The 26,172-nt window shown below is 36.6% G+C and overlaps 1 protein-coding gene across 1 annotated transcript; it reads left to right on the top strand.

Moving 5' to 3' along the window:
* Positions 1-6,019: 6,019 nt before the first annotated feature.
* LOC117299166 lies at positions 6,020-7,788 on the top strand. The gene is made up of 3 exons (XM_033782627.1): positions 6,020-6,454; positions 6,771-6,986; positions 7,552-7,788. The coding sequence occupies exons 1-3, from the start codon at positions 6,020-6,022 to the stop codon at positions 7,786-7,788; spliced, it is 888 nt and encodes a 295-aa protein (XP_033638518.1).
* Positions 7,789-26,172: the final 18,384 nt, after the last annotated feature.

Here is a 26,172-nt window from a genome sequence, read left to right as displayed (position 1 = left end):
TTTCATTCTATAAAACTCACCTCAATGATGACTGCATTATTTCTTCAATTTGGTCTTTCAGACGCAGAAGGCCAATCTGCATATTATATATGGTGTCGCAGGCTTCAAAGGCACATATCACCACTGTGTTAAGGAGGGTGTTGGGGCATGTCACATTTCCAATTTGTGACATCATCTTAAAGGTATGGCCACCCTTGTCTCCTCCAACCTTCAGCCAGATCTTGTCATCCTTTATCAGGCCACCATGTCAGGTTAATTTTCCCAATCTGTTAAATTACAGTAAGCAAAAGAATTTGCAACTACATCTGAAAATTCACATTGTTATACTATTTAATAAAAAGGGAACGAAACCTACTTGTCATATTCATCAAGTTGCTTGAAGACCTTACGGGAAAGGGATTGCACACTAACAGAAGGGGCCTGTCTAATCTCGACTCCACCATTTATTTCATCAGGAAAACTAAATGGCAGATACTCGGCGCAGCTGTCCCTCGCCCTCGGTAAGTACACCATATTGTTTCAGCCAGCTAAAAATTAAGTTAAAAATAAAACAGAAATTAAATCATATTTTTGACACCAAGGTGGCAATATTGTTGCCAATAACTTTTGCTGCCATTTTCGTTGCTAGATAGACATCTTACTAACCTTTTCAGGTCTCTGTTTCTCTTCCAGCTGAAGCACATGTTTGCTTTGAGGGAAAGAAGATCTCCATGGGGTATGTGGATATGCTGGAGTCCTTTTAGATGATTTTGGAGATCTTTCTGTTGCGATACCATCGTCATTTCTTCCCTCATCTGGGCACTACTTGATCCGCCACTTACAATAGTGCGGGCTCTGTCAAGGACCAGCGTTCTATGCCTCTTACATGATGATGATGCCTCATCACTGCTGCGTCGAGCTTTCGGGAGACAGATTGTCACCAGTTGCTGCAAAAATTTTAGTTGAAATTTTTTTTGTTTGGCTTTATGTGACAATTGGGATAACTTTAATATATTGGGGTGGCCCTGTTGTGCTTTGTGCTGGGCCTTAAACTGACCCCTCCAGCCTACTCCAATCATTTTTCAATCCAGGTTTTAACATCCTGGATCAGCTGTTCTGTACAGTTAATGATTACTAATTATCAACCTACCTGTCCACCTGTTTTGAAGGTCGCTGAAACATGGTCTGTTGACTGCGCTAGCTTTGTTTTGAGGATATGTGTCCCGAGTTTCTCCAACGTTGAGGTTAACGGTGAAGTTAAGGGTGTTTCGAGAAATGTCTCTATTCCTTTAGTGATGGAGTCAGGGTCACATTTATGATGGCTCAATTCTGTAAGCGATACTACTTCATTGCATTTGTGACATTTTAAACCACTTGAAATTAGTGTCTCCATAAAGTAACCCTTAACAAGTTGCACTTCCCTGAAAGAGTACTTGACTCCACAAACTGTACACTGATTTGTGTGTTTTTGCTCCATTGTTTCAACACACTGTAAACAATAAACATGTTCACTAGGGATCGCCACTGGCCACCTGAGGAAGTGTCTACAGATGGGACATTTGAACATGTCACTTGTTGGGTGCAAATTTACTGCTTTCTGTGAGTTTTGGCAAATTACGTTCTTCCATATTGGATCGCAACATATCAAAATGTGTGGTCGGGTTTCAACTTGCTTCGGACGTCCAGCTCCTGTGTTAGTTTTTTTTGGTCGTCCACCCTTGGATTGCTGTGTAAATAACATGCACACTGCACACTGACCAGTTCGTGGATGACAGCACCACTCATATGCAGATCTCTTTGATTTTAGGAACAGCTTTGAGTAACATGTCTTACAGATGTTCTTGGGATGTATGTCGTCCTCATCCTGGTCTATGTTCACCCCATAAGTGGCTTTAACTTGTTCCTTGTAGGATGCAACAAGTTTGATTTTTTTCCCTTTTGTTTCATCTACTTCCTTGTTAGCTCTCTGGCCACATGTTCTACATAATCTGTGTAAAAACTCCCTGTGTTTATCAAGGGTGACCCTTTCCATTCTCAACATACTAGCCATCTTGATGAGTGAGTGTCAGTGTACCTACAAGTTAAATTGAACAGTAAATATACATGTATTACTCGGCATTTCATGTAATTTTGATTTTCGTGTTATTTTGAAAATTACTTTCTGTACAAAATCTTTTCTTTTTTAATTTTCTAAATATTCATTCACTATTTAGTTGAGTCAAAACAATAGGTGAACTGCCTGACTGTATGTGAAGGCACGTTTTTTAAATACATAAAGTAGGCCTATTAACTACATAAGCGAGGTACGAACCTGGCGTGAGAAGTGGCTACTTCACTTACGCTGAAAACTTAAGATTTTAATAACAACATTTTCTGATGTTCATTTTCATGTATTTTGCTCATGTTACTTGTTTGGTCTACATTATTTAAAAATAACCAGTTTACTTAAATTATAAGAATAAAATAAAATAAAAACATTTGTTATGAATGTGTAAAAACAATTAATGAAATATTCATAATTATTTGAGAATTATTACAGTAGTACTAGTACTAGTAGGGGCCTTCATGTTTACAAAAAAAAACAATTACTAAAATATAAGGCCTCTGTAGTCCAATAAGAAGCTCTTTATTTCTATATCCATTTTAAAAGTACTCAAAAATTGTGACAATTTATGTAATCTATTATTTGTAGCAAAACGTATAGCTTAAACAAATAGTAAAATAAAGAATTAAGCCTTTTTAAAGGTTTTAAACTTACCATGAACTTGAATTTGCCGCGTTGACCTTGAGAAAAGAATCGATTAGCTAATGATTCGACTCGACTGTCGGTGTACACCGATTAAGTGCACGCATTTTACACACGCACACGGACGTCAGTATCGAATACCTTTGATATTGAATGGAATCGATATTTTTTGGTGTCGACCAATTCGTAGTAGAACCGCTTCATAAATAATGCTTAATAATCCCGTAAAAAACCTTTGCGAGGCTGTCGATAAGTAACTCCTTTTTTGAACCATCTAATTTGGTTAGATTTGTTAAGTATGTTTTGGGGAAAACCCCGTTAAGAAAAATATGAGTGTTACAAAATTAGCGTCCGTTTTAATGTAATAACATTTTGACGTTAAACTTTTCGGTCAAGCTGTCGTGATTCTTTGCTTATTTTTGACTTGTAATTAATTAATATATAATTTGTTTTCGGGGGGAAATAAAGATTAAGTAGCCTCTTGTATGTTCAGATTCGTGAAAAGGTTCTAATCCATATTCTGAAGTCTGAAATTGACAATCACTTTTGTGTATTTTTGTTGTTGAATCCTCGTATTAACTTTGATTACGCGTCCGTGACAACGCCCGAGGGCTAGGTCAATTGCATTGCGCGTGCGCAAGATCCGGGTATTTGCCGTTGACTAAGCTGATACAGTTGCAATGAACTCTGAACATACGTGACGTATGCTATAATGTGCGGTACACGATCCCTCCTCAAAGAAAGTGTGTGCGCGCACGTGCAAATGTATTACATTTTGTTACAATCGCACAACGCACAAAATGTTAGTAAAATCAATGAAAACTAGAAATTCAGATTTTGTATCACTACAAAAACTGGGTGTTCGGAAAGAAGTAATGATTGCTTGTAAACATCGATGAGTGAATATACACAACAATGTACATGACACAGTTTACAGTTAGTGTTGTAGCATCATTTTTTGAAACTTGTTAGCAGCGGGCGCGAAAATGTAATCATTAGGTTTAAACTGGAAAAACGTAGTTTTCAATATTGACAAACTGAAACCATGTCTAACAGTTGCTCTATAGTGACCACAAAAGTAAAAATTATGGCTTTGTCATATTTGTTCCTTGAACTCCCCGTTGGAGCCGCAAGACAAGGTCAAATTGGGATCATTTGAGAGGGACATTTAATATGCTTTCAAAGACCTTTGCGATGATGTAGTGTATACATTGTATTGTGTTCTGGAGTTATGGATGATTTTATTGTTCAAGTCACGTCTTCTTATTTAGGTTCAAGTATATGGAGGTTCAACAAAAATGCAGGCATTTCTGTTGTATGGAGGCGTTTCTGCTTTTTTTTTGTCTTCAATGTAATGTGTTTTCTTTTTTCAAAAACAGTTTGTACAAAATTCCGTACCTTTTTTCCTTTTACTGTTGGGCTGGACCACAGACAGTGTCAATAACAATCTATGATAATTTTGTTTCTTTGCCACAAGTTTCGTATGAATATAATCAATGTGAGAAAAATAGTTAGCTGATGCAAACTGCTTACCAACAAGAGCTTGAGTATTACAAATGTAAAAAATAATTAATGGCTTGACGTTTTGACCCTTACAGAGTCTTTCTTAAAGGCTTTATAAAGCAACCTTGTAGTCGCAGGGGAAAGTATTTTCATTGGTTGAAAGTTGAAATGGATATCATTTTGTTGCTGGTGTATTTGTAAGCTTTGAATGCAAGGTTCATGTGAGTCGTCATACAAATAGAACACAGAGAGCGTTGATTGCGTCAGTATCCGTGCGCTTCTGTTGTAATACCATTTTGTTGACGCGCATGGGCAATATTTTTGCTCGTGTATGGCAACATTTGCATTTTACGTGACTGTTACATGCATCACATAACCGATACAGTTCATCTTCACTGATGATTTTGTCATACAGCAGGTAGACCTCATAAACATTGACCAATGAAAACACGTAGAAACGGTCTATGTGTGTTGCAATACACGCGTCTCGAATGCCGCGTCCAGAGAGGACTACAAAGGGCGATCGAGCCCAGCGTTCTCATGGTTCTATTTCTATTATGTGAGTATAATTTTATTCTTTTCATGAGAGGTGTGGCAAGTGATTGGTTTAGTAAAGGTTAGACAAGTACTAGTAGAAAGGTAGAACTTTTGGATTGTTGAGAGATCATTGACTGTTGATGCTGCCCTCAACGGTCAAGAGGCTTCATCCACGTGACGTTCGTGTTACGCGGTATGCTTGCGTCCGATTCCGTCTCTGTAAAAATTTGCAATCGTCGTGTGTGTGAATAAAATCATCTATCTTCGTAGTCAGGCATTTTAGTGTCCAAAGCGAGTGACAAGTTGTTTTTTCCTTTTTTGTAGAGGAATTAGGCCTATATTTTGTTTGAAGATGTTATTTTTTGTGCTAAATATGTTACATTTTTTTTTATTTTGAAGAAGTAGGTAGGACGTAGTGTAGTGTATTGTAATGTTATGACTAAGATAATGAGTGTACTGTCATTGTTGCTAGTGGTACAGTACAGTCAGTAGACTATGGACAGTAACTTTCAGTGTCACTGACGCAAATTTTAGTGGGAGAGATAGCTAGCAGTAGGTGGGCTGGCAGGCTCGAGCAGTGCTTGCTGGCAAAAGAAATTGCTGTTTTGGCTACCAGTATTAGCAGACTAGGTAGTATTAGTAAACTAGGCCCATAGTGGTGATGTACACTGACTGACTGAGTGTAATGTTTTGTTTTTTGCAAGTGCAATTGTGATAAAGTTTAGAAAGTTAGAGAAAGCCCCTTTTGCTTAAAAGCCCTTCTGAAACCTCTGAACTTAATAAAGGTTTTGGTTGAAATTGAAGGTTTTTTTTTCATTGTTTGAAGGGAATTTAAAAAGCCATAAACCATGTTGAAAAAAACAATGCCAGACTGTCAAATGGGTCCCTATAAAATTTCACTTCAGTTTTGAGGAATGCTTTTCATCTAAGTTCAGACCTATATTTGGTTAATTCCCTATGTATTTTCCCACATGTTGTCTATTACAAACTAATATGCAAGCATTGGTCTATGATAAGCATTTATGACTTGAAAATACTTCTAAGGCTCTTGCAAGATAGAAAAGAGTATGTTGAAAACAAGGTGTAAAAGAAAATTTACAGTTTTAAGGAGTAAATCAGACTTCACACCATTTTCAACACAAAGTTTTAATGTTTTTACAAAATGTGAATATATGCAATGCATATCGAATAATAGCAGTGTTTATAATTCGGATTTGTTTGTCAAATTATAACTGTCTGTGGTTGTATTTGCAGATGGCTACAAACAGTAGTCAACCATATAATTTGGAGCAAGCATTGAAAAGAGGTGGGAGTACGTGTCAACCTCTTCGTGTTAGAGTCTTGCATGAAAGACTTGCAACTTCAGATGCTGTAAAGAGAGTATTCATCATAGGAGATAGTAGCAGTGCAGGAGAATGTGTTGTGTATGATAAGTTGGCATCTGGAAGGTTCCATGTTGGGTCTTCTGTGGTGATTTTAAATGCAAGTGTCAAGGTTGCTAGAAAAAATCACGTTGAAGTTTCTGCACGAAGCAGAGTGAAGGAAACGGGAAATGTAACCATTACTGAGGAGGTGGAGGAGGCTGGGAGGCTACTCTTTAATCCTCCACCTGCAGAATTTGTGAAACTAAATACAGTGGAAAGGTCACCAGTAAAGAAATTAGTCTCGATCAAAGGACAGGTCGTTGGTGTAAGTTGGAATATACAATATTAGTGTAAACCACATAGTGAAAGAAATGAATGGTGGTCATAAGGTTTAATGATATTTTTTTTTTGGGTAATGAGTGGATTATTGGGATGGATAAAATAAAATAAGTCATGCAGGAATTCTGTACAGGATCAGTAAATAATGAAAACTCAAATCAGAACGTTGATGAATGTATGAGGATCAATCTTCTACAGAAGTTTTCCCAAGTGAAAATCAGATATGAAATAATTTTCATAAAAGTGATTAATTTTTTTAAAACTCAATAGGTATGTTTTATATTTATTTTGTGTTTCCATAGGAGGAACTCACTCAAATTGTAAAGTTCATGGGTAAGGATACTGAGGTGAGGAATATCACCGTACAAGAAGAAAATGTATCATGTCGTGTTGCACTCTGGAGAGACAAAGCACAATCAGATTTCAAGACGGGGGATTATCTGGAGATAACTAATGTTGTCACTTCTACTTTTTTGGACAAGATGTATCTATCAACGACACAGAACAGTGAGATAAAGGTATGTGGACAAAAGTTTAACAAACAGTGGAGTAAATATAATTACCACTTAACGATGTGATTTTGTGCAGTTCCTTTACAGTAGGTCTCAATCCATTTTGTTAACAACTGGTAAATTTGTAACTAAAATAAATCATGTTGGATGTACTGTTGTCACCCACCCCACACTGAAAATAGGGTGAATATGGTTTTGTTTAAGATTCTAACCCATTTTCAGTAGTAATAGCATAGTACACCAAGTTGTGAAGGATGAATCTACATAGTGCTAGTACAAGTCAAGTATTACATTGATACCCCAATATGCAATGGCTCAAATTATTACATTATTATAGAGTGTCTTAGTGTTCTGTATCATTTGTCAGCCTGCAAGACATGTACTTTCAAGATTATTAAGAAATACATAAAGACAATGCAACTAGTACATATATCATTTGAGTGGACTGCCAATGTATAAGGATTGAACTGTTTGTTGAGAAAATTTATTTTATCTCCTCCAAAGACAAAATCCAGGTTTGAAATGTTTTACATTGTCATCTAACTTGCATATTTATGTTGTTTGTTTGCAGAAAGTTCCTCGACCAGATGATTCAACCGAGACCACTGTCATTGGTTTTGAAGTAGTGGATGATGACTGGATAGAACTCACAACTAATGAAGTTGGGTGGCCAGGGTATGTTGTTCGCCAGTCTGTACTGATAGAAGGTTTGGAAATAGATGTTGAGGATGGTGATATTAAGGAAGTGTTGAGAGATAAAGTACCATTTTCATGCACAAGGATGAAATCAAATTCTTTTCTCTTATGATGGAATAAGATAATTGAGCTAAGGTTTAGATGTTTACTTATCAGTCAAGTGACTTAAGCATTATCTGTTATAATTTGTTTGTTGAAAGTTGTTGCAAGTGATAGTTTGTTTGTTCTTCAAGATTTTGGTAGTTTATGATGAAGGGGTAAAAGTGTAGTTCAGTTTCTTAGGAGTTTTACCTACAGTGATAAGATTGGTTTGTTTTGATTAGTTCCATTGTCAATGTCTACAAGTAGATGAATGGTAACAATGCTTTTTTTATTCAAATTCTACAAATTAGAATTGTGTCATGGTTTTGAATGTGTTTAGGCCTAATGGTGTAGACTTTGGAGAGAAATTATGATAATTTGGTATTTATTGTGACTATTCTGAAGGGGATATTAAAACATCAATATTATTTAAGTTAATACTGTAGGTTTCAAGTGGCAAGTTGTGTTTATCAGATGTGTGTCAAGTTACTTGGGTCAAACAGTTTGAAAAAAGTATATGATAAGTATGTTTTAAGTAATATATTTACATGATAATAGACCTAAGGTTTAGCACTGTTGGGATCAGCTATTGGCATAGTAATGTGTTATTACACAATACTACATGTTTACTAATCAATCATGTGACTTCAGCATTATCTTTTATAATTTTTTATTGAAAGTTGTTGCAAGTGATCATTTTTTTTCTCTCAAAAAAGATTTTGGTAATTTATGATGAAGGGGTAAAAGTGTAGTTCAGTTTCTTTGTAGTTGGATCCACACTTATAAGATAGGTTTGATTTGGTTAGTTCCATTGTCAATGACTACAAGTAGTTAAATGGTAACAATGCTTTTTTTTACATTTTTATTCAAATTGTGCAATTTAGAAATGTGTCATGGTTTTGAATGCGTTTAATGGTGTAGACTTTGGAGAGAAATTATGATAATTTGGAATTTTTGTGGTTATTTTGAAGGGGATGTTAAAATATCAATATTATTCAAGTTAATAGTTTAGGTGTCAAGTGGCAAATTGTGTTTTCACTTTTGTGTCAACTTATTTGGGTCAAAAAGTTGGAAATGTTATTTGTTGAGATGATATGTGTGAAATAATTTTACCACCTGTTGTTTGAAATGGATTTGTGACATGAAAATTGTCACATTAGTCTGGGCTGTTATGTATGAAATCAGAGACTTGCGTTTTTTTTTGCTAAGGATGGAATTTTTTATTTTATTGTGTAGAGTACACCTCAAAGTTTTCAAATTCCATTGGTAACATTTTTTTCATTCAGTATTTTGGCGGCCATCTTGGATTTCAAAATGGCCGCCATTTTTTACCTAGTTTACTCAGTAACAGGAGTTGTGAATGTCACATTGAGTTCAATTCGGTGGCTATCCCCCCATTTGCAATGCCAATGCATTCAAAAATACCACTTAAAACTTTTTGGAAGTTAAGGATGGCGGCCATCTTGGATTTCAAAATGGCCGCCATTTTCTACCAAGTTTACTGAGTAACATGAGTTGTGAATGTCACATGGAGTTCAATTTGGTGGCTAAACCACCATTTGCAATGCCAATGCATTCAAAAACACCAATTAAAACTTTGTGGACAAAATGGATGGCAGCCATCTTGGATTTCAAAATGGCCGCCATGTTCTATTTAGTTAACTGAGAAACACGAGTTGTGAACGTCTCATGAAAACTCATTGTGGTGGTGGCTGTACCCTCATTTGCAAAGCCAACGAATTCAAAAACAAAAAACTAAAACTTTTTTGAAGTTATGGATGACAGCCATTTTAGATTTCAAAATGGCCGCCATTTTTTACTTAGTTTACTAAGTAACATTAGTTGTGTATATCACATAAAGTAGAATTTCGTGGCTATACCCCCGTTTGCAATGCCAATGCATTCAAAAACACCACAACTTAGTTGACATAACGGATGGCAGCCATCTTTGGTTTAAAAATTGCCGACATTGTTTAACAAGCCAAGTGTTATTTTTTACTGGTATCAAACAATTGTTAATTTGGCTGGAAAACGTGATATAAAGTCCATTTCTATGGTAAAACTCACATTGGCAGTGCTATCAATTTGAATAATCTCAAAACACTTTTCTTGCCTACCCCTCGAATCTTTCCTGTCGTGTCGGATCCAGTAATTGCATGAAAGCCAGGTAAAGCTGAAGACAGCACTGACCCCATTGCATCATGTATAGGTTGAAGCTGTACCCTTCTACGGTTTGAACTTGTGCCTGTTACAATTCCTGTGTTGCAACCTAATTCAGGTAGTTTTCGCAGAATGATGACCCACCAGTCGGTGTCCTGAGTAAAGAAGTCTACTTCGTTTGCCGGATTTGCCTGTGCAATCTCCAAAGCATGGACCATCATCAAGGTGTCTGCTTCTTCGTGTGTGCTCACGCCTGTAGTGGCTTGATACTGTACTCTGTTGGTTCGTACATCCTGTCGTGTTGCAGTCACAACTGCCTTTCTACATAGGTTGATCAGTTTATCAGCAAGAAACATTGTGAGTCCATCTTTTGTTTTTTTGCTGGTGAGGAATTTCTTTGCGTCTTTGATTGGTGTTGGATCTTTAACGATCAAATCCTCAGAGTGAGAAGATGAGTACCTGATATCATCCTTAATTGATATCTTCTTGTTGTAGTTATCAAATATCACCCTGCCACCTGTGTATTTTTCCAGCATTGAGTCGACGTTTTTAGCCATTGCTTTGCCCAAGTCTTTGCACGTTTTGAATTTGCCAGCATGGACCAATGCCTTTACCACTGCCATTCCATCTATGACAAGAAACCGTTTGCAGATAGCAGATGCTGCCACTGGTGACTGGTGGACTGTTTCATCACCTGTGACCTGATCCTCCAAAGCATGAATGAGGTCGCTTTTGTTCTTGCAAGGCAATAATGTACCATCTGGGTTCATCAGCATGGGGTTGGTGCAATTAAATTCATAATCAGATATAGTACTCTGAAGATCCAGGTGGCGTTCTGATCTAGCAATTACTAGTAACCTAGAAAAGAGAGTTGTTGTTGCTTTCAGTTGAAATTCTGTGGTCTTGCCCTTGAGTTTTATTTTCTTGCAGACATCATCCCAGTTCAAGAACTTCACTTTGGTCATGCGATCCCACAGGTTACCTTCACCGCAGATCCTTTCCTCCAGGAACACCTTTTTTGCTTCATTGCCACGGTTCTCTAGGTTGAGAATGCTTGATTGAGTATTTTCCCTGAGTACTTGTTTGGTCATGAAATTATGTAACTGTTGTCCTTTGTCTGAGAATAGGTTGTGAGGCTCAATTACTGCTCTCAAAGCACTGATGAGGGCTTTCTCCTGATGAGCACTTTTGGTGGATGTGAGGTGGTGATGTTCATTACGTGTCTTGTGCGATATTCCAAGCATCTCTTCTGTTTCTTTGCAGAGACGTCCAAGTTCAGGTGCAGAAAGACAGTACTTGAGTAAGGTGGCTGGATATTGGTTATACCTGTCAGGCCTCCTTCACCTTTCAGGATTTTGTTCTCTTGTTCTTGGGCCTGATCTGTACCTATGCTGGTAAAGGGAAATTTGTTCTTGGTGACTGCAAATTCCCCGGCAACAAGTCTTCTCCAGATGTCAGGGTTGTCCTCTTTAGCTGCATATGAACGGGCAGTAAATTCTAGAATATTCTGTGCATAGCCATACCTGTTGTATGCAAAGAAGTAAGTGCACAGATCTTCCATTGTTGCCAAGTACAGATGAAACTGCGGGTCTTTGACAGACCGGTGAAAACTCAGCAGGGCTTGTACTTGACGCATGTATATTCGAAGCCATTTGTACATAGGATATGAATCATTGGCCTCGTCAAAGTCCATTAACTGTTTCTCCAAATTCAAGCTTTCGATGTCTGTCAAAAGCTCTTGATGGGCTCTTTGAATCCTCATTTTTTGTTCTGCCACTCCTTCTACTCTGTGTGCTTCACACATCCCCTCTAATCTTTGAGTTAATGCTTCCTTAACTGCAGGGCGTTCTTTGAAGAAAGATTCAATCCACAGATCAAATAATACCTGAAGTGTAATCTCATGAGCATCAACAGCACGGTTGAAGTGGCCTCCTGAAACAATCTGACTGACAGTTACACGACTATATAAATCAGAGGCAACCCACGCTTCATCAAGGCCACTGTGTTCGATGGTTTTGCCTAAACACCTGACTGTGCATAAGCTTGTGTGAAATGCACCAGGCAGGAGCCACCACTTTCCCTTGTATTGATCACCAAGATACTCAAGTTTCAGTGCCCTCTTGTAAAGATCCATGTCAAGTGTAACTATAACAGGACCAGAGTTGTGATGCGATTGAGCTGGTACACGTTTTCTAGCACTGTTACAAGTGTAGACCACTCATGTGCTGGGTTGTTGACAATAGGCAAGGCGTGAATGTTGTCAATAGGAGACTTTCCAACGCTAGGCGGCAGCAGACATACCGGGTAAATTCCCATTGTTTACGTAGTTCTGAACATGCGCATAATTCTGAGAACAATGGATTTACCCGGTAAGTCTGCTGCCCTCTATCGTCCCAGAAAGTCTCCCATTGGTCGATGCCCTGATTGCTCAGTTACTTGGGAGTTGAAGGCACGCCATACTGGAATTACTTGTCTGAAACTTTCAGACTTTGTTTGCATCTGGTCACTGTCAGTAGTCAAGTTTTCCATCTCAGTCTCAAACTTAGCCTCTTGCGAGTATACGTCATTACCATGATTTGTTTGTTCACTTGACAAAAGATGACCAGCTTGTCTTGAGCGATGATGGCATCTTAAGAGCAGCCACAGTTGGTCTAGCTATTGTGCATGGTCAACTTCATGCTGATGCTGTCCTAGCTTGTAGTGCTTATAGTGAGGACTTTTGAGTGGTCTTGGACTTCCGCTGATTCTGCAAGGCTGCATCTGAACAACTGGTGATGGAATATCTTTCAGTAAATCTGATGAGTCGTCACTTAATACAAGTGGGTCACAGACAGTGTCACCAACATAGCCATATGGTAAAGACTGATAAATAGATACTGCCGTTCCGTGAAAAGTATCTCGACCATCTGGTGTGTCAACTTTTATATCGACATTATCAAGTGAACATGGCACTGGAATGCCCTTGCAGACTGCAGAAGGAACGTAGATGTCATTGTTATTCTTCATTGTGTTAAGTGCATCATTAGCTATCTGTGTAACGATGGCATTGACTCGGTGATATGGTATCCCAACAGCTGCTGCACTTAGTAGATTGGTAGCATTTTTACTACGATGCATGTGATGGTTGTGAAGAGACAGCCCGACTGCTGGTGGTGTCTCATTGTTGTTGCGAAATGATGCTGTTGAGGAAATTGGCTTGTACGCAACTTGGCGGTCCGACTTACTGCTATACATGATTTGCTGACAAATTAGATTGGCAGAACGTGTCATATCTTCTGCCCTTCGATCTGTCTGTACGTCTGTTGTTCCCTGCAGGACCCAAGTAATGAAAAACAGTAGTTCACAAGGAACACCATCTCCAACACAGTCTTTCAATGATCCATTGAATCTCCAAGGATCCTCTTGCACCTTTGTCTGCACGATAGAACGAAGCTCCTTTGCAGAAAGGTATAAGTCTTTCAGACGACTTGCACGGGCACCCATATTTTGAGAACTAGCTGCAGGATTGATTGCAGCCTTCTGTGCGTCTGAAGAGTGTACATGGGATGGTCTTTTCCCATATGATGGGGTGACAACAACATTTTGAACATTCTTCAGAATGGATTCTTTAAAGGCTCCACGTGTTACCTTATAATCACTGATGCCAAATTTATGCAGAACTTTATGATAGCGCTCTTCCAGTTCAGCAATAGCAATATACTGCCCCTGGTCTACTTGTTCTTGCAGAACGCTGTAGAACTCCACTTCTGCTGCAAGAAATGAAACACTCTGTGTTGGCTTGATGATTCGTTCACTGTTTTCAACAGATTTAGCTCTACGACATGGACGCTGAATATACTTTTCCCAGTTTTTGGTGAAGCAGGTATGGTGGTACAGTATGTCGCGAGACAGCAAATCTCCAGACGACAGAACATCTGCAAGCCTAACCTTCCATGCATCTTGTTTGCTTTTGCAGAAAATTTCTTGGATTCTTGCTCCCATGCTTGTAGTGAGACACTGCTGCAGTTTCTCCTGGTCGTTTGGCTCCTCCTCATCTTGTTTGGTTGGTTGACAAAAAACACATTTTGTTCTGTCAAACAGAGAAACGCTCAACCGGGTATTCTTTGGTTTCGGAGCAGGGTCGGTTGGAACACTTGAGGGTCGCCCTCTTTTCTTATTGATAAGGATAGATGCATCTTTTGAAGCAATAGCAAGCTTGTTTCTTCTTGCATCTCGTTCCAGATGACTCACAGTCTTTTTGTAGCAGTCTCTGTGCCAACTAGCTTTTTTTGCCTTAAGCTCATCGGCTGAAGTGCCCTTCAGCCTTTTTGCAACTACCACAAATTCTGGATTGCAGTAATCAGACTTTTTATACACACAACTGAGAAAAGATTCATACGCCGATTCCTTGAAGGTTCTGTACTGAGTTTCCACAAGCTTTTCACAAGTGTCTGTCTGACAAAACAAAGCTTGAAATCGGTTGGTGGATTGTCAGAGGTCATCATTTAACATGATCTGAAAAAGAGAAAGCAACATTTTGTCAGACAAAACCCCAAAAGCAATAACTACTGAAATAAGAATGGTAAAACATAAACAAAATCCATACAAAATTGCTTGTCTTGTCTTTTAATTTTGACAAATGCAATGACAGTGATTTATAACAATAAGCATGTTCTTAATGGGCCTCCGTAGTTTTAAAAATTATGTCTCAGTGATTAGGCTTAATAAATTGTTTTCACATAATTCCCCGATTTTTTTTTTTATAAATTAATTTACAAACAAAAACCACTATCATAATAAAGTCTAAGCTTTTGAAATGATCGAAGTACCTTTCCTTGACAGGAAATTAAGTTATTGACTTATTGGTAATAACTTACTATTATTCATCTATGATAAGAACAACATCTTTGTACTTTTGTTAATTATAGATTACGCAATTATTATTTATAGAAAATGTAAAATTATAATCCAAGAGTTATCTATGAGTTGACAGTGTTAACATTTCATAAAAATTGCTTAAAAAAAATTGATACTCACCAACTGTTTGTTGAACTTAGGAGGACTCAGTTGTTAACTCTTTAAACAATGGCGCAAACTTTTAGCCAATAACATTTGCTAAAGCGCCACCAAGAGGCATTTTGTACTGTTATGGATACCAAGATGTGCCATTCAGTTGGAATATAAAGTAGTTAACCTAAATATGTTCTTCTTTTTTATAAAGCCATTATCAAATTCCATCTACAAGGCCTTCATACTGCTTTAAGGTCTAACAACATGCATGAGTTGGCGGCCATTTTGAAATCCGAACTGTCGGCCATTTTTAAATCCAAGATGGCGCTCAAATGTTAATACGCTTCTGGAAAATTGTTACTTTTAGTACCTTTGTGGTACAGACTTTTCAATTTGCTACTAATTTGGAACTCGTAATATCATTTCAAATGGTTGTAGGAAAATCTTAAAATGGCGGCCATTTTGAAAACCAAGATGGCCGCCAACTGTTTTTTCAGAGTAAACATTGCTTTCAGATATTTGAGAATCCAAATAAAGCATTTTGACACTAGTTCAAACTCTTTACTGTCTCGAACGTTAATGATATGGGCAAACATACTTAAAAATGGCAGCCATTTTGAAATCCAAGATGGCCGCCAAATTATGCAACCAAAAAAATGTTACCAATGGAATTCTTGCTAAGTAAGGCATAAGCTACAAAATAAGCAAAAAATTTCCATCCTTAGCAAAAAAAAATGCAAAAGTACATAAGTGCCCAGACTACATGCAGTTGCACAAGGAAACAGTACAACTGACTTTTTTCTGTGGAAGAAAAGAATGAAGTGATTCTATTGAAAGTTTTTGACTTTTGGTTTTCAAGTTTTTTGTTATGAAAAAAACCCAGTTATAATATTGTTAAGGTTTGTCCCTTTTTTGAAGAGTTCTGTTGAATTTTTGTATTGTTTTACTTAGTGTATTGTTTTATAAGACTAACATTATTGACAGTTTTTTTATGTAGTATGTTAATTAAATTTGTTGTATATCTTTTAAGTACAAATTTCTGTTGATTATCAAAGTGTTATATTCAATACAGGTGTTTTTTTTAACTGAAATATACACATTTTTATTTTTCATACAATAAAAAATCATGAAAATAAATTATTTATAGATGTTTTTGTTGACAGTTGTTGTGTTACAATTGTATTGGTTTTGCTGGTTATGGTTTCACTCCGCCTAGTTAGAAATAAATGTGCTCACATACGTAATAGTGATAAATTAAAACTGATAGTAAATGATGGAGGCCCCTTAGTTAAGGTCTTCTATCTTTGGGTGAAGTTGGTTGATAAAGTGATTAGCAACATATGCCGTGGGAGTAGCACTACATTTTCAACTTACAGTGAAGAGAATTTTGATGGCTTATGTTTCCTCTGGGTTGGCATGCAAGTTTGTTTTTTTTTGGGGGGGGGGTTTAAGTTTTTCTTTTACAGCTCTGGAGTTTGATTTGCCTCAGTGTTTGTTGTTTTTTTTTTTCGTTTTTTTCTTCAGTTATCAGCTTGTACTTGGAGTTGGCTAATGCCATATTAACAGTGGATAAGGGTATAGAGAGTTACAATCGAGAATGTTTTTTTTTGTTCATTGGTGTTTCTATAACTGTGGAGTTTGAAATGCTGAAGTTTGGGATGCACCAAACTAAATAGGGATAAACTCGTGTATCAAGGCTCATGAATAAAGCCACAGCATTTTTATTAGTCGATGGGGTCGTTGACTTTCAAGCTGGAACATTTTGGGTGCACAGTGGGCCTCTAAATTGGCAGTACTTTGCTCATTGGTGTTTCTATAACTGTGGAGTTTGAAATGCTGAAGTTTGAGATGCACCAAACTAAATAGGGATAAACTCGTGTATCAAGGCTCATGAATAAAGCCACGGCATTTTTATTAGTCGATGGGGTCGTTGACTTTCAAGCTGGAACATTTTGGGTGCACAGTGGGCCTCTAAATTGGCAGTACTTTGCTCATTGGTGTTTCTATAACTGTGGAGTTTGAAATGCTGAAGTTTGAGATGCACGAAACTAAATAGGGATAAACTCGTGTATCAAGGCTCATGAATAAAGCCACAGCATTTTTATTAGTCGATGGGGTCGTTGACTTTCAAGCTGGAACATTTGGGGTGCACAGTGGGCCTCTAAATTGGGAATACTTTGCTAAAATAATAACTGATAGTATACAACACACACACACACACACATACATACTGGCATTACATAAGTTGTGTGGACCTTCTGAGGGAGCGACTCAGATTATTCGTTGTGTGGACCTTTTTTGATTTAGTGTAACATTGCATGATTTATGTGGACGTGGGTGTAAACACCACTAACATACTTTGTGTGGACATGTGCTGCAGCATCCAAGTGTGGACTTGTGCCAATGTAGTCTGTTCTTTCATACAATGTGTGGACTTTGGTTTACTTCATTTTTACACACTTTTTGTGTGGACTTGTGCCATACTAGTCTGTTCTTTCATACAATGTGTGGACATTGGTTTACTTCATTATTACACACTTTTTGTGTGGACTTGTGCCATACTAGTCTGTTCTTTCATACAATGTGTGGACATTGGTTTACTTCATTATTACACACTTTTTGTGTGGACTTGTGCCATACTAGTCTGTTCTTTCATACAATGTGTGGACTTTGGTTTACTTCATTATTATACACTTTTTGTGTGGACTTTGGTTTTATTTCATCATTACACACTTTTTGTGTGGCCATACTAGTCTGTTCTTTCATACAATGTGTGGACTTTGGTTTACTTCATCATTAGACACTTTCTGTGTGGACTTTGGTTTTATCTCATCATATACACACTTTTTGTGTGGACTTGTGCCATACCAGTCGGTTCTTTCATACAATGTGTGGACTTTGGTTTATTTCACTATTAAACACCTTTTGTGTGGACAATTGTCTATTCTGTCATACAACTGTGGATTTTTGTTACTTTTACTAATACACACTTTTTGTTTGGACTTCTGGCATTCTTTACAATGTTGTGAACATTTAGGCCTATGTGCTATTTACTTTTAAGCTTGGAACCACAGTAAATTGAGACATACTAGCCACTCCTGGAGTGTAAAAATATGTTTGTGATGGAAACCAAACACAGTAATCAAACGCATAGGAAGCAAATATTCCAGACATAAAATTTGTTATAATTTGGAATTCTCAAACATGAAACTATTTATTTTCAGTCACCTGATCTCATTATTCATAAACAAAAAGTACTCTGTCTCTGCCCTGATGATGAACTGCTGTTATTTGTTTGAGGTAATTTGATATTTATGCAAATTGATTTAAAGTATATTTTGTCTAGGTATTGTTAGTGAAAATACAGTCATCCAATAATTGTTTACTTTCCGTGAATGTTCATGGTCTTGCTTTCTGTCACACCAGTTCAGTGAGCGACTTTAAACAATATTTGAAGGTGCATGAGCTGGTTTTGTCGAAAACTAGTGTAAGCAACCTTTTTTCCCACAGACAATAAATTTTGGCAGAGGGTGTTGCATAATATTTGTATAAATATCATAAAACACATTTGGTTTGTCCTTATTTATGAATGGTAATATACTGAAAAAAAAAAATACAATGTCAGTATGACAGAGTTGATTTTAGGACTCATCAAGACTGAATTCTAACATTAATTAAAATCACACAACAGCTGAATAAAAGATGTACCTCCACCACACAGCTTGACTTTGACCCTGTACATAACAATAAAATGGTAAGCTCTGACAAAGTGAGATTAAGCCATTTGGCAATGACAGATATGAGCAACAATTTATATAGGAACTTTGAGATCAGAAAAATTTGAACAATTAACGGTTTTGATCATTAATTTAAAATCACAAATTATGTAACAATAACAGGATTAGTGGGCCTATAGGGCTAACAGACTGTTTCATAAAACATTTGAGTCATTATGATTGAGGTTGATTGCAGAACCAATCTTTTTGAAAGTGTTTTTGTTATTTTAAATAAACTGAGCACTGTTGATTTAAAGAAACAGTTATTTTTGGACTTCAGGGAATGGGTCACAGTAGACTTGGAGCCTACCAAACACTACTGTACCTTTTACATCTATTTTAAAACAAACTGTGAGTAATTTTGCTAAAAATTTAGTTTAAATGCATGAACAATCTCTTAATCCCATTTTTGTAAAATTGTAAACCTTGGCATTTTCAAGGAAACAATTTTAAATTGTTACATATTTTTCAAGTAGTCACAATAAGGGCTTACTACATTATACACTGTAAAACAAATTTGGCCAGTTAAGATAAATTCATTGGGGATTGTTTTTAAAGTGACAGTAGATTTTAGCATTTCATTGAAACTTTTAAATGTTATGTTATTTTAACTTAAATTCAAGTCTACTTTAATATAAGTAGAGAAATATTCCCATAGTTTCCTGTTTGCCTACTTGTGCTTTTGGTCTTTACATTCCAGACCACATATAAATGCATTCATCAAATTTTTGTGAACAAAATTGTAGTAGGTCTTATTGGTTTCTAAATAGTTACTTTGAATAATATAACCACAACTCCAAATTTACAATGAATTTTAGGAAGGAACAAATTGCTATGAAAATTTCATTTGTTGATAGGTTATTGTTTGTTGTATAAATTCATACAGCCTGGGCCCAATTTCATAGAGCTGTTTAAGCATAAAAAGTTGCTAAGCACAACAAAATTATGCTTACCAGAATAAGGTTACCAGCTAAAATACCGTTTTACATGTACAAAATGTAACTGGTATCCTGTTGAGTTGTGCTTAGCAGACAAATGTTAAGCAACATGTTCTGCTTCAGCAACTCTGTGAAATTGGCTTCTGCCTAAAGGCAATGACACGTTTGGTAATTACTCAAAATAGTTGTTAGCATAAAAACTTACTTGGTAACGAGCAATGGAGAGCTGTTGATAGTATAAAACATTGTGAAAAACGACTCCCTCTGAACGTAGTTTTTGAGAATTTTGAGAAAACAGAACAATAACAGCTAAGGCCCATCTTTTCTTGCTGTACATTGTAACAATAGTATATCGATGAAGCAAGAGTAAGACATTGCATAAGATGTGTAATGTGTAATATTAGGTACGGGATTGGTATAATTGTTCTGCTGCCAATAACTACAGAATGTTACTGATGTTGAATGTCGCACATTTTATGAGTGTTTTGAAGACCTACTTACTTGTCTATTTCAATATGTTGTAGTGAGTTTGAAAAACAGTAATTCATGTATTTGATTATTTTACAATTGTTGTTAACAGGGAATAAATCAAAGGTCCTTTTCGAAACCCACTGCTTTTTAATAATGGGCTCCGGCTTATGGTTCCATCAGTTATTTTGAAAACATGCGGTTTTGGTACCGTGCTTCAAACAGCCGTTGCCGAAGCCAAACTGTGGTTTTGCATACAGTAGACCAGAATAGCAGTACCTTGTAGTTTGAAACACTCATAAACTGTGGTTGGGATTTTAACATGAATAACAATCTCTAACTCATAAACATCAGCATACTTTAAACACCCCAACACTTTTGAGGGGAAAGGTTCAAATTTCAACAAACTATTTGACTTAAAAAGTAGTCACATTTTAATTTCAAGCTAATTTTAGTGCAACTAAGAAACACTGCACATTCAACAATGTATAAAAGTCCTTGGTCTGAAGGGCCCTCATTTTGGCCAATGATTTGTTTTCAGAAAAACACATGTAAATTGCATTTACACTATGCCCATAACATGTAAATGTACATTACACGAGCATTACATAAACATTACATGAACATGTACAATTACATCCTCAATCTAATAATTCATTAATAGAGGCTCTAAGGTAAAAATGCAAACATAAAAGCCTATAGAAAAGAAATCAAACCTGAACTTCTGACAAGGTCTCTTAAATCGTTTTCATATTAATTATAAAAGAAAAACCTCATCTTGTTTATTCCCCGTAAAAATGTTAGTCTATAGCTGAAATAAAATATAAACAAAATAACAATTTTAATTTGAAGTTTTTAAATCGTTATATGGCAAGTCAGCTCAGCCACTTATATGCCTTGCATTACGCCTAGAAAATATGCCCTGCTCGATATGTGGCAGAGGGAGTGCCCAAAATGTTCCTTCTCTATGTTCCTATCTCATTAAGTCCCCCCTCATTTACTAAATAACAAGTAATGTATTTCACAGATAAGACACTTTAATTCACGCATTGGGCATAACACATTTTACTTTAATTCAGGTGTAGCAGTTTTTATTCAAACTGGCACACAACATAACTTCTATTATATAGTGATCTCATTAGTAGAGAGGGTTGAAAGATCATGCATTCCAACTTGTCCTAAATGATATTCAGAACTATTGGTTGTCATGGCAATGTGCAAATGTTGTATTGGGCTCTAATGGTATTTAACTCATTCTTTAAGGCCCCTAACACATAGGCATATCCATAAACGCAGCCTGGGGCATTGGGTAAGTGTGTCAATTCTGTCGAATTTTGACCGAAACTGTTAAAATGTGTTACATAATTTAAAATTTAACAAAAGGTAATGGCTGAATAAATGCTTCTGAAACAATTTACTAATCTGTTGGACCCTCCTGTAATAAGCTTGTCACCAAACTAGAATTGGCTCTTATTAGGAAAGTTCAACCGCAACATTCCAGTACAGCCCATCAACTAAGTCAGTACTACATAAATGTTCCAGAAACAATTTACTAATCTGTGGGACCCTCCTGTAATAAGCTTGTCAACAAACTAGACTTGGCTTTTATTATGAAAGTTCAACCGCAACATTCCAGTACAGCCCATCAACTAAGTCAGCACTATATAAATGCTTCTGGAACAATTTACTAATCTGTGGGACCCTCCTGTCATAAGCCTGTCAACAAACTAGACTTGGCTCTCATTGTGAAAGTTCAACTGCAACATTCCAGTACAGCCCATCAACTAAGTCAGCACTATATAAATGCTTCTGGAACAATTTACTAATCTGTTGGACCCTCCTGTAATAAGCTCGTCACCAAACTAGACTTGGCTTTTATTATGAAAGTTCAACTGCAACATTCAAGTACAGCCTATCAACTAAGTCAGTACTACATTTATGATCCTGAAACAATTTACAAACCCCTGGGACCCTCATGTTATAAGCTTGTCAACGAACTAAAATTGGCTCTTATTCTGAAAGTTCAACTGCAACATTCCAGTACAGCCCATCAACTAAGTCAGTACAACATAAATGTTCCTGAAACAATTTACTAATCTGTGGGACCCTCCTGTAATAAGCTTGGCAACAAACTAAAATTGGCTCTAATTAGGAAATTTCAACTGCAACCTTCCAGTACAGCCCATCAACTAAGTCAGTGCTATATGAATGTTCCTGAAACAATTTACTAATCTGTGGGACCCTCCTGTAATAAGCTTGTCAACAAACTAGACTTGGCTCTAATTAGGAAAGTTCAACTGCAACATTCCAGTACAGCCCATCAACTAAGTCAGTACTATATAAATGCTTCTGGAACAATTTACTAATCTGTTGGACCCTCCTGTAATAAGCCTGTCAACAAACTAGAATTGGCTCTAATTAGGAAAGTTCAACTGCAACATTCCAGTACAGCCCATCAACTAAGTCAGTACTATATAAATGTTCCAGAAACAATTTACTAATCTGTGGGACCCTACTGTAATAAGCTTGGGAAGAAACTAAAATTGACTTCAATTAGGAAAGTTCAACTGCAACATTCCAGTAGATTTTCTAAACACCCATTTTAAGCTTTGAAATGTTTTCCGTGATGTGCTAAATTGAACATTTGTTATGAGACACATCATTTTGTCTTACATGTCTTACGGCTTAATGTAACTAAATGGTTTTTCACCCAGTACTTGACCGCTCGCCAATCTCTCCTCTGGAGTACATTTGGATGAGCCGACAATGCTTCTTCACACCCTTTTTTGCCTGGTAGCTTGTTTGTCCGGATATAAGACCCCAGAGACTGGTATATAGCCTTCTTTTCTGCTGTTGTCCAGGGTGTTTTAACTGAAGGTTTTTTAGGCCGTATCAACTCTAAAAGTGTGAAAGAAAAGATTTTTTTATTATTTCTTAGTCCTCATAATATTGCTCGGTTATTGGCAAAAAATAGGCATAACCTTCAATATGTTATTACCTCTATCAGGACCAGGGTGCTTTTTTTGTGTGTGTCATGACCAGTTTCATGGAACTTGCCACAAATATTTAATTTACTAAGTTCTTCATGATGAAAAAGTTTTTACTAATATTTTGTACCTAGTCAATACAATGACATTAAGTTTAATGCTGTAATTACCGCTGCTCATACATGTTATTGTTAGTTTATCTCATTTTGGGTTAAATGTTTTATTTAAGTTTGTCTTTTTAGACATTGATAGTGTCACCAGCTTGGTTGACACTAATGGGGCAGGGGTTGACAGTTGTAAGTATGGGGTGCTTTAGCGTTAGCTCCGTGCATCCATATAGGTCGTTCCATATCAATGAACTGAGTCAATTGAAAACAAGTGCAGGGGCAACGGTTTGGGTGGTCCGTTATTGGCCACTAAACATGAGTGAAATTACCATTGATAACCAAATGTAGTAGACAGAGAATAGGGGTTGACTGTAGACGCAGAGATCCATTGGTCAGGAAGAATGAGAGCCAGCTTAGCCTACCAAAGGGACTTAATATCAATGCTACCAAAAAGTTTGTTTGACATAAAGCCCCTCATCTCAATTACTTTGGCACTTAGCTTTCTCCTGTAGTTCTTTTCAGAGCTACAGTGTATACCTTGTTCTACTAAATTTGCAAACCTCACTAGCCACCAAGCAAGGTTTAAAAACCATTATACTGAAAACATACCTTTTCTTTGACTGGCATTGTTGTGTGTTGTTTTCTGTGAATTGAAAAAAAACAATAAGAACAAATCAATTTCTTTGAATTCATTATTGTCCTTACGCTTCATTCATGTGTGATTAGTCAAGTTCAGCAGGTGACTGGGTAATTGTTTATCTATTTCTGACAAAAACACAAAACAAACTTTGTAAAACAAGCCATATACCTTTATGTACACACAATGATTATGCTGTTACTCAAGTTGAATAGTTGTAAAGTGGATGTGAGCGAGTATGGCTGTTCATTTGTATGATTTCTGACAGCGATCCCATGAAAACATTATTGGCAAAATAGAAAATAATGGAATGCTAGCAAGTCAACAAATTCTGGTTTGGTTAATTTATCTTTGTTGACTCAAAATTAATTGTTGTTTCCCAAAAACTAATCAGAAAGATTCATGATTGTTAAAAAAAAAATTGTTACCTTCTGAGATTGGCTTTTACAAGCTCCAGAATAGTTGGCTGGAAACGAAAGTGAAAAGACTCATGAATATTAATGTAACAAATGTTTCATCTCTAAATTTGCCCTGAAAGTGGAAACGGATGTCAACAGAGTTTGATGCCATTAGAATATAAATTATAATAAGTCCTCATTTAAAAATGTGCCAAGAATGTTAGGTTATTCAATGCATAAAAATAATTGTTATTTGATTGAATTTCAATGAGATTCAGAAACGAACAAATTATTTATTCCCCCACAAAATTTACTGTGTTTTAAATGCGAGGTAATTTGGATGTTTTGGGATTTAAACAAATTTTCCTCTGAAAGGGTGTCAAATATTATGTCATTCAACACCCTTTGATTTGTAAATCTCCCACTTTTATAAGGACTCTATCTACTGGAAAATGAAAGCATCACAATAGTCTAGACCAGATTTTAAAAAAAGAAAAAACTTTGAGCGACATTTTTTAGTAAAAGTTGGTAACATACCTGATTTGACTAATTTTGGGGTGCTGAATCCGAAAATGCTAGACCAGATTAAAAAAACAACAACTTCGAGCGGCATTTTTTAGTAAAAGTTGGTAACATAACTGATTTAACTAATTTTGGGGTGCTGACTCCGAAAATGATGGATACCAAGGCAAATTTTGTAGTCCTTGTCCCCGAAAAATCTTATTTAAAACAATACAGAAAACCTAGCAGACTTCTCATGTGAGAAATAGTCAGGTTCTGCTGTGGTTCCATATAGATGTTGTCAGGATACCATACGGGTCAGGTACCCGGGTATAGGTCAGGTATGCGTTACAAACTTTTTAGTGTACTGGATAGATCTGCAATCAAATTGCACTTCTAGAGGGACCAACAGGTGCTTTCAATGTCATTTTGAAAGTATTTGAGTTAGTGTTTTTTTTCTAATAAAGAGATATTTATTATTTGAACATGATTTCTCTGTTGTTAAAAGCACAAACCGTTGATTATTTTCTCTTTTAATGTGACCTACACTACTTAAACACGTAGGCCTTTCAGGTGTAGTCTAGACTCAACAATGATACAATGGCCAACACTTAAAGGGAAGGTACACGTTTGGTAATTACCCAAAACAAATATTTTTAATTGTTTTTGTTTCATTTGTCGATAAGACACCTTTAATCTTAGAATTCGGCTTGGTATAACCGATTTTCGGATTCAGCACCCCAAAATTAGGTGAGTTGGATGGGTTATCAACTTTTACTCAAAAATGCCGCTCACTCCCTTAACTGGAGCCCTTTTTGGAAATGTGGTCTAGACTACAAGACTGAATTTGACTTTCGAGCCCCTCTATAACAAATGGGGGTCTTAATGCAAGAACTATAGTGGTAATAGTGAGGGGAACACGGTAATCCTTGCTCACCTTTTCTGGAAGATTTTTTTCCTGATCTCTTCTATAACGAAAAGAAAGACAATTTCAACAACCTGTCAGTACACGTTAAGTCTGGAGTTTTTACATCAGCAAAGTGTGCAAAGAAAGTTTTTGTAATTTGATTACCTAAACAACTGATAACTGTGTGATGCAAAATGCAAGCCTCCATTCACAACATTAATGGGGAACAGCCTTTAAAAAACATTTAATAACAAAAGTTACACTTAAGTGCAAAATATGAAGGAACAGTCAGACTTAAAAACAAGCGGAAATTCGATGAACCGCTGAGAAATGATACCTACATGTACACAGTACAAAAATTATGCATACAATAGCCAGTGAGTAAACATTGAGCCCCCACCTAGTTTGCAAGTTTTGTTCAATGTCTCAATTAAAGTGTCACACTTTAAGAAATGTAGAAACTCAACAAAAACACAAGGAATAGTCTTAACTGGAAACTGGGCTTGAAATGAGTCAGAAATTAAAGTATATAGTGCACTGATCATGC

The sequence above is a fragment of the Asterias rubens genome, chromosome 14, assembly GCF_902459465.1.
Source record: "Asterias rubens chromosome 14, eAstRub1.3, whole genome shotgun sequence".
NCBI lineage: Eukaryota > Metazoa > Echinodermata > Asteroidea > Forcipulatida > Asteriidae > Asterias > Asterias rubens.
This window is presented reverse-complemented; position numbering and strand designations above follow the sequence as displayed.